The sequence below is a fragment of the Manacus vitellinus genome, unplaced genomic scaffold (assembly GCF_001715985.3).
Source record: "Manacus vitellinus isolate BGI_N305 unplaced genomic scaffold, ASM171598v3 scaffold_40_pilon, whole genome shotgun sequence".
NCBI classification, from domain to species: domain Eukaryota; kingdom Metazoa; phylum Chordata; class Aves; order Passeriformes; family Pipridae; genus Manacus; species Manacus vitellinus.
In genome coordinates, this window is record NW_021940541.1 from 5,774,341 (window position 1) to 5,786,819 (window position 12,479).

The window sequence follows — 12,479 nt, forward strand, 5'->3', positions numbered from 1 at the left end:
TAACGTGTTCCCTAGAAGGCTTTTAGTAAAACTAAACAGTTAGAGGAAAAGGTCTCAGTACTTGAATCCAATTCTTGGTACGGTATGACCTGCCCTTCCAGGTTTCAGCCAGAATCATTAAGATGTGATACTTTCCTTCTGGGAGATGCAAGGATTTAGTGATCGGCCAAGATGACTCACCCAAAAGCACAACTGCTGAAGTTTGCATTTATTTTGGTGGTGAAAATAAGAAGGGGGAAAGAAATCTCAAGGAGAAAGCAACAAAAGGCAAAGATCCTTGTTGTCAAGATTAAAGCAGTGGTGTGCAAAACCAATCCTCTGGTGATGCACAGAGCTGAGAGAGGGTGTCTGGGAGCAGGAGCCCGACTCAGCTGCGTGGCTTTGCCCAGCAGAAGGGTTCATATGTCATTTTGATTTCACCTCACCCATATTACATAGATGTTTTCTTCTCCATAAAGAACTGATTTGAGTGAAGAGCATGTTTTAGCCAGGCCAGGCACTGCTGATCAGCCAGTGTCCCTTTCAGGGGACCTTTCCCTCCCTTCCTTATCCTATAATTGTTCATAAAAACAAAGACATATTTTTGCTTATCAAAATACCCATTGCTAGCCTTAGACTGGAGTAAGGAGGTTATTGCTGTGCCCAGCTAACCTCTTTCAGCAAAGAAAGTGCAAACGTGGCCTTTATTCTGTGCATTTCCTGGAGGAAAGGAGACCGGACAGGAATTCAGATAAGAAAACTAATGCTGTTGCTGTTCTTCATATTCTGTGAAGTATTTTAATGGGGATAACAATACACATTAGACATCCTGTTCAGTAACGTTTTTAGTACCCAGCTGAGTCCAAATATAAACTATAATGGCATATGGAGACTGTCTTAAGAGCCATTTCAAATCAATTTAGTTTTATATAGTGTCTCTCCAAGTCTCTCAAGGTGATTTACAGTGAAAAAGCAAATAGTGGGCTAGTGATTTAGTAGAGTAAGGCGTGGCAGCTGTCAGGCAGGAAGGCAAAAATGCTGCATGGAGATGCAAAGCTATAATTTAAAAGCAGGACAAAGCTAAATATATCTCTTTGCTCTTCCAGTACAAGAAGCAGCCAGGTAATGAAGCCAGGTTGGGTTCAGTTTAACTCAACTTTTCAGTGGAGCACTGAGGTCATTTACAGACAGACCTGGAACCTAAACCTTTTCCACTCAACTGCTGAGATTAGGAAAAAACAGGGAAGAAATATTTGTGACCAATTCATTTTAGCAGTTTTACCATCATATTTCACAACCTCAGAAATTTTAGACTTCCTGTGGGTTGGACTTTTGCCTTATGGGCTTATTAAGTCAAGAAGGCAGCTTTAAGTGCCTTTTTCATGGCAATTGTTAAAGCATAAAGCAAATTGCTTAAAGAAGCAAGACTCCAGTCAAAAAACCTTGACCTTGCTGGTGTGGCAGCCACTGAGCTGCTCCTGTGCATGGAGAAAGAGCAGTTCTGCAGAGAAGGTTTCAAGGGTGTGTCCAGCTACAGGACAACTCTTCTGTGGGTTCTCACTCTCCTGCTCACCACTCAAGTGAAGCTGCTAAGGAAGCCATAAGAATGCTTATATTTAGGCATCCTCAGCATGAAGATCACATGTGCTCCTCACATTTCCCTGCCATCAAACACTCCAGAATGGGCTGGGGGATATGACTGTGTCAGAGAACTCCAGGCAAGAGAGAGGGAATACCAATGTCTTCCTAGGTGAGGACCTGAGCACCCACAATTGTAGAACAGCTCAGGGTGGAAGGGACCCTTGAATGTTGTCTGGTACAACCTGTCACGGGAAAGGGGGCCTAGATGAGATTATGTAGTGCCCTGTCCAATGGCATCTTGGAAAGCTCCAGTGATGAGGACTCTGCCACATCCTTAGGGAGGTTGTCCCTCTGTGCCACCTCTTTGGAGGCCTGAACCACCCATGTTCCCTTCCAGGTGCCAGAACATGCTCAGTATTTGTCATGGCTGTTGCCTGTAGGTCAGGGAGACGGTGGAAGCCCAGCCTGCTTGTGCCATCCCTGGTGTCAGCTGGGACAAAACATTTCTGGCCTCTTGGCAGCTCCCCAGCGAGCACGTGGGAGCAGTTCAGGATGCCAGGGCTGTGAGGAGCCTGAATTGTGATCACTTGAAAAAGCACCACCCACTCTACCATCTTGGCAAGTGTTGGGTTTGTTTAGTGGCCTCGGGGCTGATGCTGGATGTTCTCACCCAGAGCTCTCCAGGTGGGAATTCACTGCTCCCAGTGGCTGGAGTCGGGTGATGGTGCAGTGTGGCTCCATGAGTGCCATGGGCTGTAGGTACTGGTGGGATGTCTATTCACCTGGGAAAGGACCTTCTTGTCCTTTCTGCTGTGCAAGTAGTACATGTTCTATCAAATAAAGTTCATGTTTCCTATGCAAAGGAACACACTTTAGAATGATGATACACTGACACATTGTATGTTAAATATGTATGACATTTAAAAACCTTAGAAAGAACTAAAAGTCATCTATAAATACTAAAGAGCACAAAGTCTACTTTTTGTTTTCATTTTGCTTCTGATCCTGCACTCTGAGAAAAATACTCTTCACATTCTAAGACTAAATTATCTGTCCAAGAACTAAACCTATAATTTTATTCTATCAGTCAAGCTGTATGTCACACTATTTTTATATTAAGACAATCAGGTTCTTTGAAGCACAGACATACACCCACTTAAAAGAAGTGTTCAGCTGAAAGCAGAAGCCTGTGGAATCAGTGGCAATTTGTGCCTTTCAAGAGACTGATAACTAAATGGAGAAATGCAGATCCTAATGAAAATAAGGTTTCTTTGCTGGCCAGGATGATATTCCATTAGGGTATTTGGGTCCAGATTAATTCCTTTGGACTGCAAGCATCTACCCTGGCTTTGAATCACTGACTTCTACTGGCTTGAAATGTGTCCTTTGGAGATACTTATTTCTCTGTCTTGCAAGAAAGGGCAGTAAGTAATCTGCACTCCTAACTTGAGTACCTTAGTCAGGTATCCAAAACAATATTAGATTAATCCAGGCCTTGCTCTAGTTTTTTAAGCATTTGTTGTGTGGGAAACCTGTCAGAAAATCTAGGATTCAACCCACTGTTATGGGACAGTCAACCTCACCTGTAGGAAGTATTTTCTGCCCTGCAGGGCTTACATGTTGCTCTGGGAAGATGCAGAAGTTTCTCACTAAGGAAAAAAAGTGCAGCAAGACCAATGCAGACATTGAAGCACCACCACCAGGGAGGCAGGTTTAGATTGCACATAAAGGAGCATGTTGGAAAGGACCACTGGAAGTCATCTAGTTTCCTTCTGCCCAAAGCTGTTAAGGCAACTTGCAAGTACCAGGAAAGTTCCAGGACTGACTGTAAATATGCTGTGCCAATTTTACATACTGAAAAAACCAGGTACAAGTCAAATAAGAAGTACAGGCAGAGAATGGAAACTCCAGCTCTGGAGCCCCAGTATTTTTCCTTCCTGTAACACAATTTACCATCCAGTAACCATTTTTTCTGGATGAAGAAGCAACTGTTCTCAGATTGGTCTTCACTGCACATTCACTAAGCTATTCCACGTGCTTCTGGCTGCACTAGGAATGGCAGGAGTGCCATGGGACAGCAGTGAGGGGCTGTGGCATCTGGAAACCCTCACCATCACTGGCTGAAGAGAAGCAGTGCTATCCTTCTCTCACTTCACTAGCTCTGCTATCAGCAAAATGCCTTTCCCCGTTTCCAGATGGGAACTGGAGCAGTGGGAAATATTTTTCCCCAGTATTTGTCCCTCGTTCCTCCTCTGACAGAGATTTTAAAACAAAAGGTCACTCTGGTGGATTTAAAAAGCAGTGGAACTTCATGCCCCTAATGAATGGGCAGCAGGAACTCGTACTGGCAGTGCTCAATGGCTGCACATGGAACCAGCCAGGCTCAGTAAATGAAACCAGATCCCAAAGTGCAGCCCGAGATAACCGAAAGTATGCATCGAAATTTATTGTAGGAAAATGACTGACTGGAAAAAGAGTGGTCTGCTCTGCCCCTGCACCTCCAAAACACATTGTACCACTTAAACACTCGAGAAAGACATCTGCCAAAAATGCCATTAATTCTCCTGAAGGTCAAACATATTTCTCTTGTAAAACAGTTGAAGCAGCAGTCGTGCATCTTTGATTACTCTTACGAAAGCAACTTAGGAAAAATCCTAGGATTGCTCTTGTGTTTGAAGTCGGATGTTTACTGCTCCCTGGCAGCGACTTTTGTTGCAAAGGTGAAAGGCGGTCAGGAAATGATGGTAACCGCCCCAAAACAGAGCCAGTCCCGGTGCAGCCTGTCCCAAATCCCAGCAGCGGATCTGTCTCTCTGTTTGGAGTGCCACCCTGTGGACACAGCTGCTCCCACGAGCTCCTGTCCTGCCCACAGCCCCGGGAGGCAACACTCGGAACCACCGCAGCACCTCCCAGCTCCAAACCCTGCTGCCTCCTGCCAGTCCTGCACGTCTCTGGATGCCCCGGGGAAAACGGTGCTGGGGGAGGAGTGGGAACTTCTGTACCAAAATACAGGGTTACGAAAGACCGTGTTTTGCCAGTCCTTTCTACTCAACAGTACATGAAATGCCACCACCACTCCTGAGCTGGACAGGAAATAATTGGGGCATCTGTTGGTAGCACTGAGATCTCTTGCATTACACCACAGAGCTTCCCACACTAGGAAACTAGAGAAGTCCCCTGCTTGTCCACAGATGAATTAAGCCCCTGGTAAGCTCAATTTCGTCCTTAGAAGTCAATCTCTGGATTGCATTATAATTCTTTTTTGTCTCTGACTATTTGTATAAGACTCACAGGTTTATTCACTGGAGATTGCCACCATAAATTTTAGAAGTCTGGCTTACAAAGCCTATAACAACCTTGTTTAGCAAAGGTGTGCCTTGCAGCATTCCTTCAGTAATGCCACTTTGGCTGCCCCTTACCTCTGGGGTGAGGTATTTCATCATGATTTCCTTTCCTTTCTCTCCCAGCTTTTCATCTGGAGCAATTTCATATTCCGCCTGGAACAGACATATAAAAAATAAAAGTCAATATTTGCACTCATATTTCACCATTATAACTTCATTTTGGATGTGGCCTTAACAGAACACTCTGTATGAAAAATCCAAAGGATAAATATCATTTTCTGGTGGAAGTAAAACCTCTATACACAGCCTTATTAAAATCCTGCCACTTTATTTTGACCAAATCCTAGTGGTGCATTTTCTGAGGCTGTCTCTCTTAATTAACACCAATACAATTTAATCCATTTATATTTCATAGCCTTGCCAAACCAGCTTTCAGAAAGCGTTCAGTGACAAGAGACGTCAACTTCATTTGGTTTTGCTCAAAAGGAAGGTGGGCACAGAAGGTAAAATTATTTCTCTGAGTAGTAGAGAAAGTGAATGTTTGTTACTCTTGTCACAGTGGTATTTCAAGTGCCAAGCGAACTCCTTCAATGTATAGTCTTTTGGGTTGAATGTGTCTCTCCCATGTTTTACGTCTTCCCCTTGGTCCAGCAACACTTGTGCAAAGCAGACAGACACTTGCCCATCACTTTCAGTGATCCTTGACCCATTCCCTTCAGAAGGCAGATTTTTCAGGATCAAGAGTAAACAAGAGAGGCCATTTAGAGGAATAGACACTATGAGCCAAATTCTCTTTGGCTTCCTTAGTGCATTAAAAAAAGGAGAATCTCACACACAAAGTTTGCCTACATTTTAAAATTCTGCCTATCCTATGGATTGTAGCACTACTGACTTTTGATGAGTTTCAGGACCATATTTACAGAACAAACAAAAGAAGTACTATTTGTGCACTGCCAAGACATTAATCACTTCAGTTCAAGCTTTGGATCCATGGCAGGCAGTCGAAGGAAGCACGTGCTGCATGGGACCCCAGTGGCTAAATGACAACAAGTTCTTAATGACATTCCTGCTTGGCACTGCCCAGAATATAAAGCTTTAGCCTTTGGATTCAAGTATTTTCAAGAAAAAAAAAAAAAGGAAAAGAAGAGAGCCTAACAGCTTTCATGGCTGTATTAAAAAGAGGATCCCAGAAAATCCTGCCAAACCAATTAAATAACCTGGTCCAATACAAGCTGTCTGCAATGATAAATGAGGAGGAAGTTTAAAAAAAAAAAAAAAAAAAAAAGAAGGTAAATCAGACTGAACTGGCAAACACTTGGAAGAACAAATTTCAGAACTCTTGCCCACTGGAAGATGTATGTACTGCTCTGAGCTGGGTGCAATAAATCTGAAGGCAGGCTGTAATGGATACCCCAGCTAAGCAAACCCAGGAATGACATGGAAACCACAATGTAGTAATAATGCTATTCCCCATCTATCTAGCCAGTGCTCAGCTGGCTCTTGCAGCTCCAGTCTGAAGCTGCATATTTACACACACACACACAGAGCAGGTTGCTTGAACAATCTGGAATTACGACCTGATTTTGTCTGGGAAATGACAATGACCACAAATAAAAGACAAACCTGTATTAGTGATGAAAAATACACCAAAAACTAAAACTCACAAGTACAGTACTTCTCTTTTAGTGACCATTTTGGGGATGAAACTGTTTACGTCCTCATAAAACTTAATATCAGGGTTTAAAAAAAAAAAATCTTTCATCCTATTTCCTGTCCTTTTAGATGGTATCTGAGTATGGGTCATTTCAGCTCTTAGAGCACAGACACTCTCAAATGTTTACAGCATCTTAACAGCATTTTCCTCCATGATTCCTTGCTAGGGAATAGAGGAATAGCAAGTGAAACAAAAAACCAGATTTTTTTAAAGCTGAAAGTTGCCTCTTATTTGGACCTTACAGTTTATGGTTAGATTCACAGACACACTAGATGCTTCTCATGTAAAAGAAAACAGAAATAATGCATTTTAATGAAAGAAAACATTTGTACTTAAATGTAACTGTCTATGCAGAAGACTGCAAAGAAAGGAAAACTTCCTGGCACTGCCTCAGCATGGAAGCCATCTAGGAGATCTTCTGAGTCCTCCACTCAATGCTATTTACAATTTATCCAATAATGACAACTTCTCTCTCCTTCATTTGGTTTTAAACTCTGGATCCTGGTAACATATTGGCTTCTTAACAAATAAAACCTGATTGTAAGTCATCATCTGCTATTTGAAGTGCACCAGGGAGATGTCAAAAAATTTGATATCCTTTTTGCCACAGATAACCTATAACATTTACATCCCACCCAAATTGTACAATGGGAAACAAATCAGGACAGTCCAGAAGAAAAAAATTCTGCAGGGATTGGATCAGTGTTTTGAAATACAATTCCTGATGGGATACAACATATGTAGAGCTAAATGCACACACATACACACACATATACAGAGTGTCTCATTCTGTCTCAAGATAGTTAGGAAGGAATAAAAGGAAAGTTTAATTATACTTGCATTTGACATTCCCAGAAAATGTGACACAGTGGTGGAAGGTGGGAAGTGACAGACAAGTGAGGATGTGAGAAGGAACCATAAGCTCCAACTGTGAACAGTGTTGATTTCACTGCAGTTCTGTACTAGAAGCCTGTTTCATTTTGTTTCTAAGTTCATTATTATTTCTCCCTTCAGTGCCACTTTCAAGCTATTCAGCAACAGATACTGGTATATTTTCAGCCATGAACTGTTATTACAGGAGACAGACAGGGATGCCCCCATGCTCCCCCTGCCACCTCCCTGGGAAGCCATCAAGGTCCTCAACTCTGAGTCCTGTGCTTAAATCACAAGATACATCCCTTTCTTCCACAATACTCAAAAGCACAGCTACAGTTTGCAAATCCCTAATTGCTAGAAATAACAGTGTTACTTAAAATCCATGTGGAACAAAATATTTTCCATTATTCCTTTGATGAATCCAGGCATGTGTTTCAAGGCTCCTGCTCTGAAGTCTAATAGCTTCTCCATGCCCCAGTTAGGTCAGACAGGGCCCTATTCATGGCTCATAAACGAGAGGAGGATTTACGATCACCCTGACTCCATGGGACGGGCTCAGGGAAGGCTCCTTCTGTGGGCAGGGGCAGATCCTTCAGTCCAAATGGCCAGAGGATGTGGGCTGGCTGCTGTTTGCTGCTAACTTTTCTTTTGGCTGCTGTTTTTTTTTGAGGTAGTACTTACTTTGGTGGCTCCTTCTCCCCTAGAAGCTGAACGGGGGCATCGGGGTGTGAAGTGTCCTTCCCTTTGAAGCAGCTGGTCTTGGGATGGGCTGAGTGGGATTGGATGGGAAAATGCAGTTCAGCTGGGAAAGGGAGAAACATCTAGCCTGTGGCTGGCTGTGGGATGGGGCCATGGCCTCAGGGACAGCTGAGCAAGAGGTTTGGAGGCTGCCTGTGATGGCTGGAGAGCTTCCAGGGCAATGGCACAGGGACCCCACAGGCACTCACATCAGCAGCTTTAATGCTGGCACACCAATTTATCTTGTATTTTATTTTCATCTTAATATTGCTTGAGATCTGGAAACTGTGTGGCTCAAAAATATGTGCAAATTGACAAACAGAGCCAAAGAGATGTCTCTGCAGATCTGGGAGGACACTCTCCCACAGCAGGTAGCTGATGGTTGCCTGCAGCAGCGTGGCACAGCCACAGGAGTTGTCCCTTGTACCCACCAGGAGATGGAGATGGGAATAGATACTCCCACCAGAGCAGTTTCGGCTTCTTGGTCAAGTCAGGGGCAGTGAAGTCACCTTCTGAGCACCTACAGGAGGCTACTGGCATTTCAGTCCCAATTTTACACCTCCACTTTCTCAGCTCCCTCCTCTGTTATCCCCAGAAGGTCTCTCTGCTCCTGCTCACTCCCTCCTTGGACTCCAGGCTCTGCCCTGTTATTGCTCTGTCCTCCATGGCTGTCCTTGCACTTGCCTCTGCTGGAGATTTAAAATCTGTGACTAAAAATTGGAAGGCAAACCCCAGACAGCTGGGATTCATAATAACTCGCATTTCTAAACGAAAAGTGAACTCGAAGCCACATTTTTCATACTTAAAGGCTGGGCAAAAAGAGCCCTTTTGACTGTTTAAAAACACGTTTTGAGTTAATGAGTTTGTTGATATCAACAAACTGGCATTTCTGATGGAAAAAGCCTTGAACAGCTTTAAGACACACATACACAGATGGTTTATACACCATGTAAGGGACTTAACCAAATGAAATTTCCCTAACAGCAAGACAGGGTTTTTATAAATGGCATTAAATGGATGCTCACTCGTCCTTTCACCCCAGATAAGTGCAATGTCTAGTGAAGCGTTCAGCTGAAAAGTCCACCTGAGGAGATGTGCCTGTCACCCCAACCCCTGAGCCCAGATATCATGAGCAGGGGCCATTTTCCTCCAGAGGATGTATTTCTGTGTGACTTCAGTGCAAAGAAATAACATTGGTCAGGTTAGAGAGAAAACAATGTCAGGTTATTTTCTCCTTCACCAAAATGGGCCACGTTCTCCTCTAGTCAATCTAAATCTGGTCTGCATTAAAATGTTAAAAGCCCTCCCCCGGAAAAAAAAAAATAAATTATGCATGTGAGTAGATGAAGCAGGAAAGGGAGTCCAGAAGCTAAAGTCTCCATTATAATAGCACATAAAAATCACAGGAGAGGAGAGGGAAATGTCAGGAGCTGGCACCCTGGGAATGTGCTGTTGAGGAGGGGACAGGAGCAAGAAGTCCTTGCCGAACTGAACTGCTGCTCTCTTGTCCTGGAAGCACTGGCTGCAGAGAAGGAAACATGTCTTGCTAGCACATTCCCTGCTCACTGATCTGCCTTTCAGCACAGGAAACATATCCACTCGCACTTTATTTTCATGGCTGTCTTTCAACAGCTCCAAAGTTGTACAATGTCGCTAAAATATTTGTAAGCAGAGCAAAGTGTGCTTCAGGGCTGTGCGTGAATTCCTTGTGAAGGGCTTACAGAGGAGCTGATTTAGTCTTAAACCATCTCTGTTTAACAATAGGAGTTTATGTTCATGTAGTTCCTTCATCTGAATGGCGACATGAGGGTTTGGTGAGCTATCCATGGGATCTTTGTGGTTACAGGCACACAGATGAGTTTAGAGGCACAAATTGCAGCCATCAGTACTTCTTACTCAATATATTATCTCTTAGTTTTGATCTCTCATCATCTAATGTCAGGGCCTCCTGCTTACAGACCACGTATCGTCATAGTCTGTGCTACAGCTGGTTGTAAGTTATTACCCACTCTCCTCAGAAAGCAGGTAGAAACTTTGTGCATCTGAGCACTTTCATCACAATTACTGGTTGAAAGTGGCCAGGGTATTCACAGGTTTCAGAGGGAACTGACAGCTACACACCCACACGCACACAGAATTGAACAAGACAAACCCTTTTTCTTCAGAAAGCAGCCTAACCACTGCTGTACTGCACAGACAAAAAACCCCAGACGCTGCCATAATTAGATTTTCAGGAGACTACATCAGACCAGGTTAGTTATTTCACACAACAGCTCACATAAATGTCCAGCCAAGAGGGATTTTTTTTTTGTCTCTTTATGGATTCTGGTCTGCAAGGTCTGGTTGGTTTTACCAGCCTTTGGAAGCACAGGTGTAAGAGAGCTTGCAAAACTTAGTCTTCCATAAGGATGTTGGTGGGTTGTTAAGTGTCTGACTCAGCTTCTGGTTTCTTCCCATAAGTCCTGATCATTCCTTTCTTTGCAGGCAGTTGAGTGCATGGGTTAAAAAAAAAATGTATTAAAAATGGGGAGACATCAATTACTGGCTTTTGCCAGTGCCTTACTGTGTGACCCTGGTAAAGTCACTTAGATGGGCTCTGAAAAAGAGAGGTGGTCCTATCTCTCTATGTGCAAGAAGCTCTGTGAATCTCTCATGAACAGCTAAAAATATTATCCCCTCTTATTTTTTCTTTTTGTTTGTTATTACACAAAAGCTAAGTTTTGCATCTCATGTCAGAAAAAATAACTAAGACAAAAAAAAATTAAGGCTCTTGATTTTTCCTGCTTGGAGTTTGTTACAGCAGGTGGTCCCCAAAAGGTTTCACATTCCTGGTGGTCTCAGAATAGGACTGTAAAGTCAAACTTCTGGTCTCATTACAGGAGTTTTTTGCCTAACACAGGGCTTGGCCTGAATCCCACTGCTCACTCAACACAGTGTGACCCTGCTGGGCAAATTTCAGTAGCACTCATCCAATTTAATGGCCGTGGGCTGTGTTGTTTGACCTTAACATTGCCTAATGCAGGGATTTTCGTGGGCTGGGAGCAAGCCTGTACAGAATCCGAAATCAATAAACAAAGGAGACTGCTGTTAATTAGTGTTAAAAAGAAGAGAGAAAGATAAATATTCAGACCTCCACACAGCCAGGCATTTTGTTCATCAAATCCTCAAAATCCTACTGCCAGTCTGAGCCTAACTGGGAACAGACCACCAGCCCAGTAAAGGTATACAGGGCAGCTCCAGTCTGAAAAAGCAACATGGGAGTGGGTGCAAAGCACCCCCCTTGCAAAAGGATTTGGGAATATCAGTCTGGCTTTGCTTGGAGACAAACCTTTAAAACAAATCCAGTCCCACCGCCAGCTTTTGCAGGACCAGTGTTGCCTGTGCTGCACGGGTGAGGAGAGGACACGGAGTTTCAGTGCTTGTCAGTGCTCCACAGGGCTTTGGGAGAACAAAATGACACAGTGCCCTCAATTCCCAGAGCCCGAGGGTGGCCGGGCAGACGGGGAGAGGCGGGAGAGGCTGTGGGAGAGGCTGCGGGCAGCGCTGCAGCGCAGGGGATCACGCGGGGCTCGGGGGGCAGCGGGGCCGACAGAGATGTTTGCTTGTGCCCAGATGTTATTGCTGCTGTCAGTGGATGCCCCGAGTGTGTATGCAGGGCTCACACAACAGGGGCTTGTTCTCTGCAGCCCCTGGGCGCTGCTGGAACCAAAATGTGGTGCCTGCTGCTGAGAGGTGGCGTGAGAAAAGAGCAGAGCCCTGCCAACCCTCCCCAAACTGAGGGTGACCACTTACAAGTAGCCTTTTGTGACTGTCTCCCCAAGGATTTCTGCAGCTTCCTAGAGGGATGGCCATCACCCACCCCCTCGGGGCTGCAGGTGTTACACCCTGTGTGCCATTTCTGTGGGGTGCCTTCCCCCAGATGAATGGGTGGTGTCTCATGCTGGCTTGGTGCAGGACAAACACATCCAGGGTACCTGAAGCACCCTGCTGCCTGCTGGCCTTGAGCACAGCTGCACAGAGCGTTTGTCAGATGTTTCGTGTACCTTGATGGTTACACCTTTCACTGGAGAAAATCACAGCCAGTGCTAGGAATAACAGGTAGAAGTCATGACTGGCTAAAACTGATTGGAATAGGACTTTATCCAACACTTTCTGTGACGCTGTGGATTTGCTGTAGTTACTGCAGTACTGACATAAACCTTAAGAGACCACATGTCCCCTTCCAGACTGTTACTTTTACAACTTAA

At 44.3% G+C, this 12,479-nt stretch overlaps 1 protein-coding gene across 2 annotated transcripts in view; it reads right to left on the minus strand.

Annotated features, from left to right (window-relative positions):
* Nucleotides 1–12,479, minus strand: part of GRK5 (G protein-coupled receptor kinase 5) — an 86,051-nt gene that overhangs the window by 39,828 nt on the left and 33,744 nt on the right. For both annotated transcript variants that reach the window (XM_018078502.2, XM_029962020.1), the window contains exon 2: nt 4,980–5,057. In XM_018078502.2, coding sequence (XP_017933991.1) covers nt 4,980–5,003 — 24 coding nt within the window. In that variant the 5' untranslated portion in view covers nt 5,004–5,057. The remainder of the gene's footprint in view (nt 1–4,979; nt 5,058–12,479) is intronic.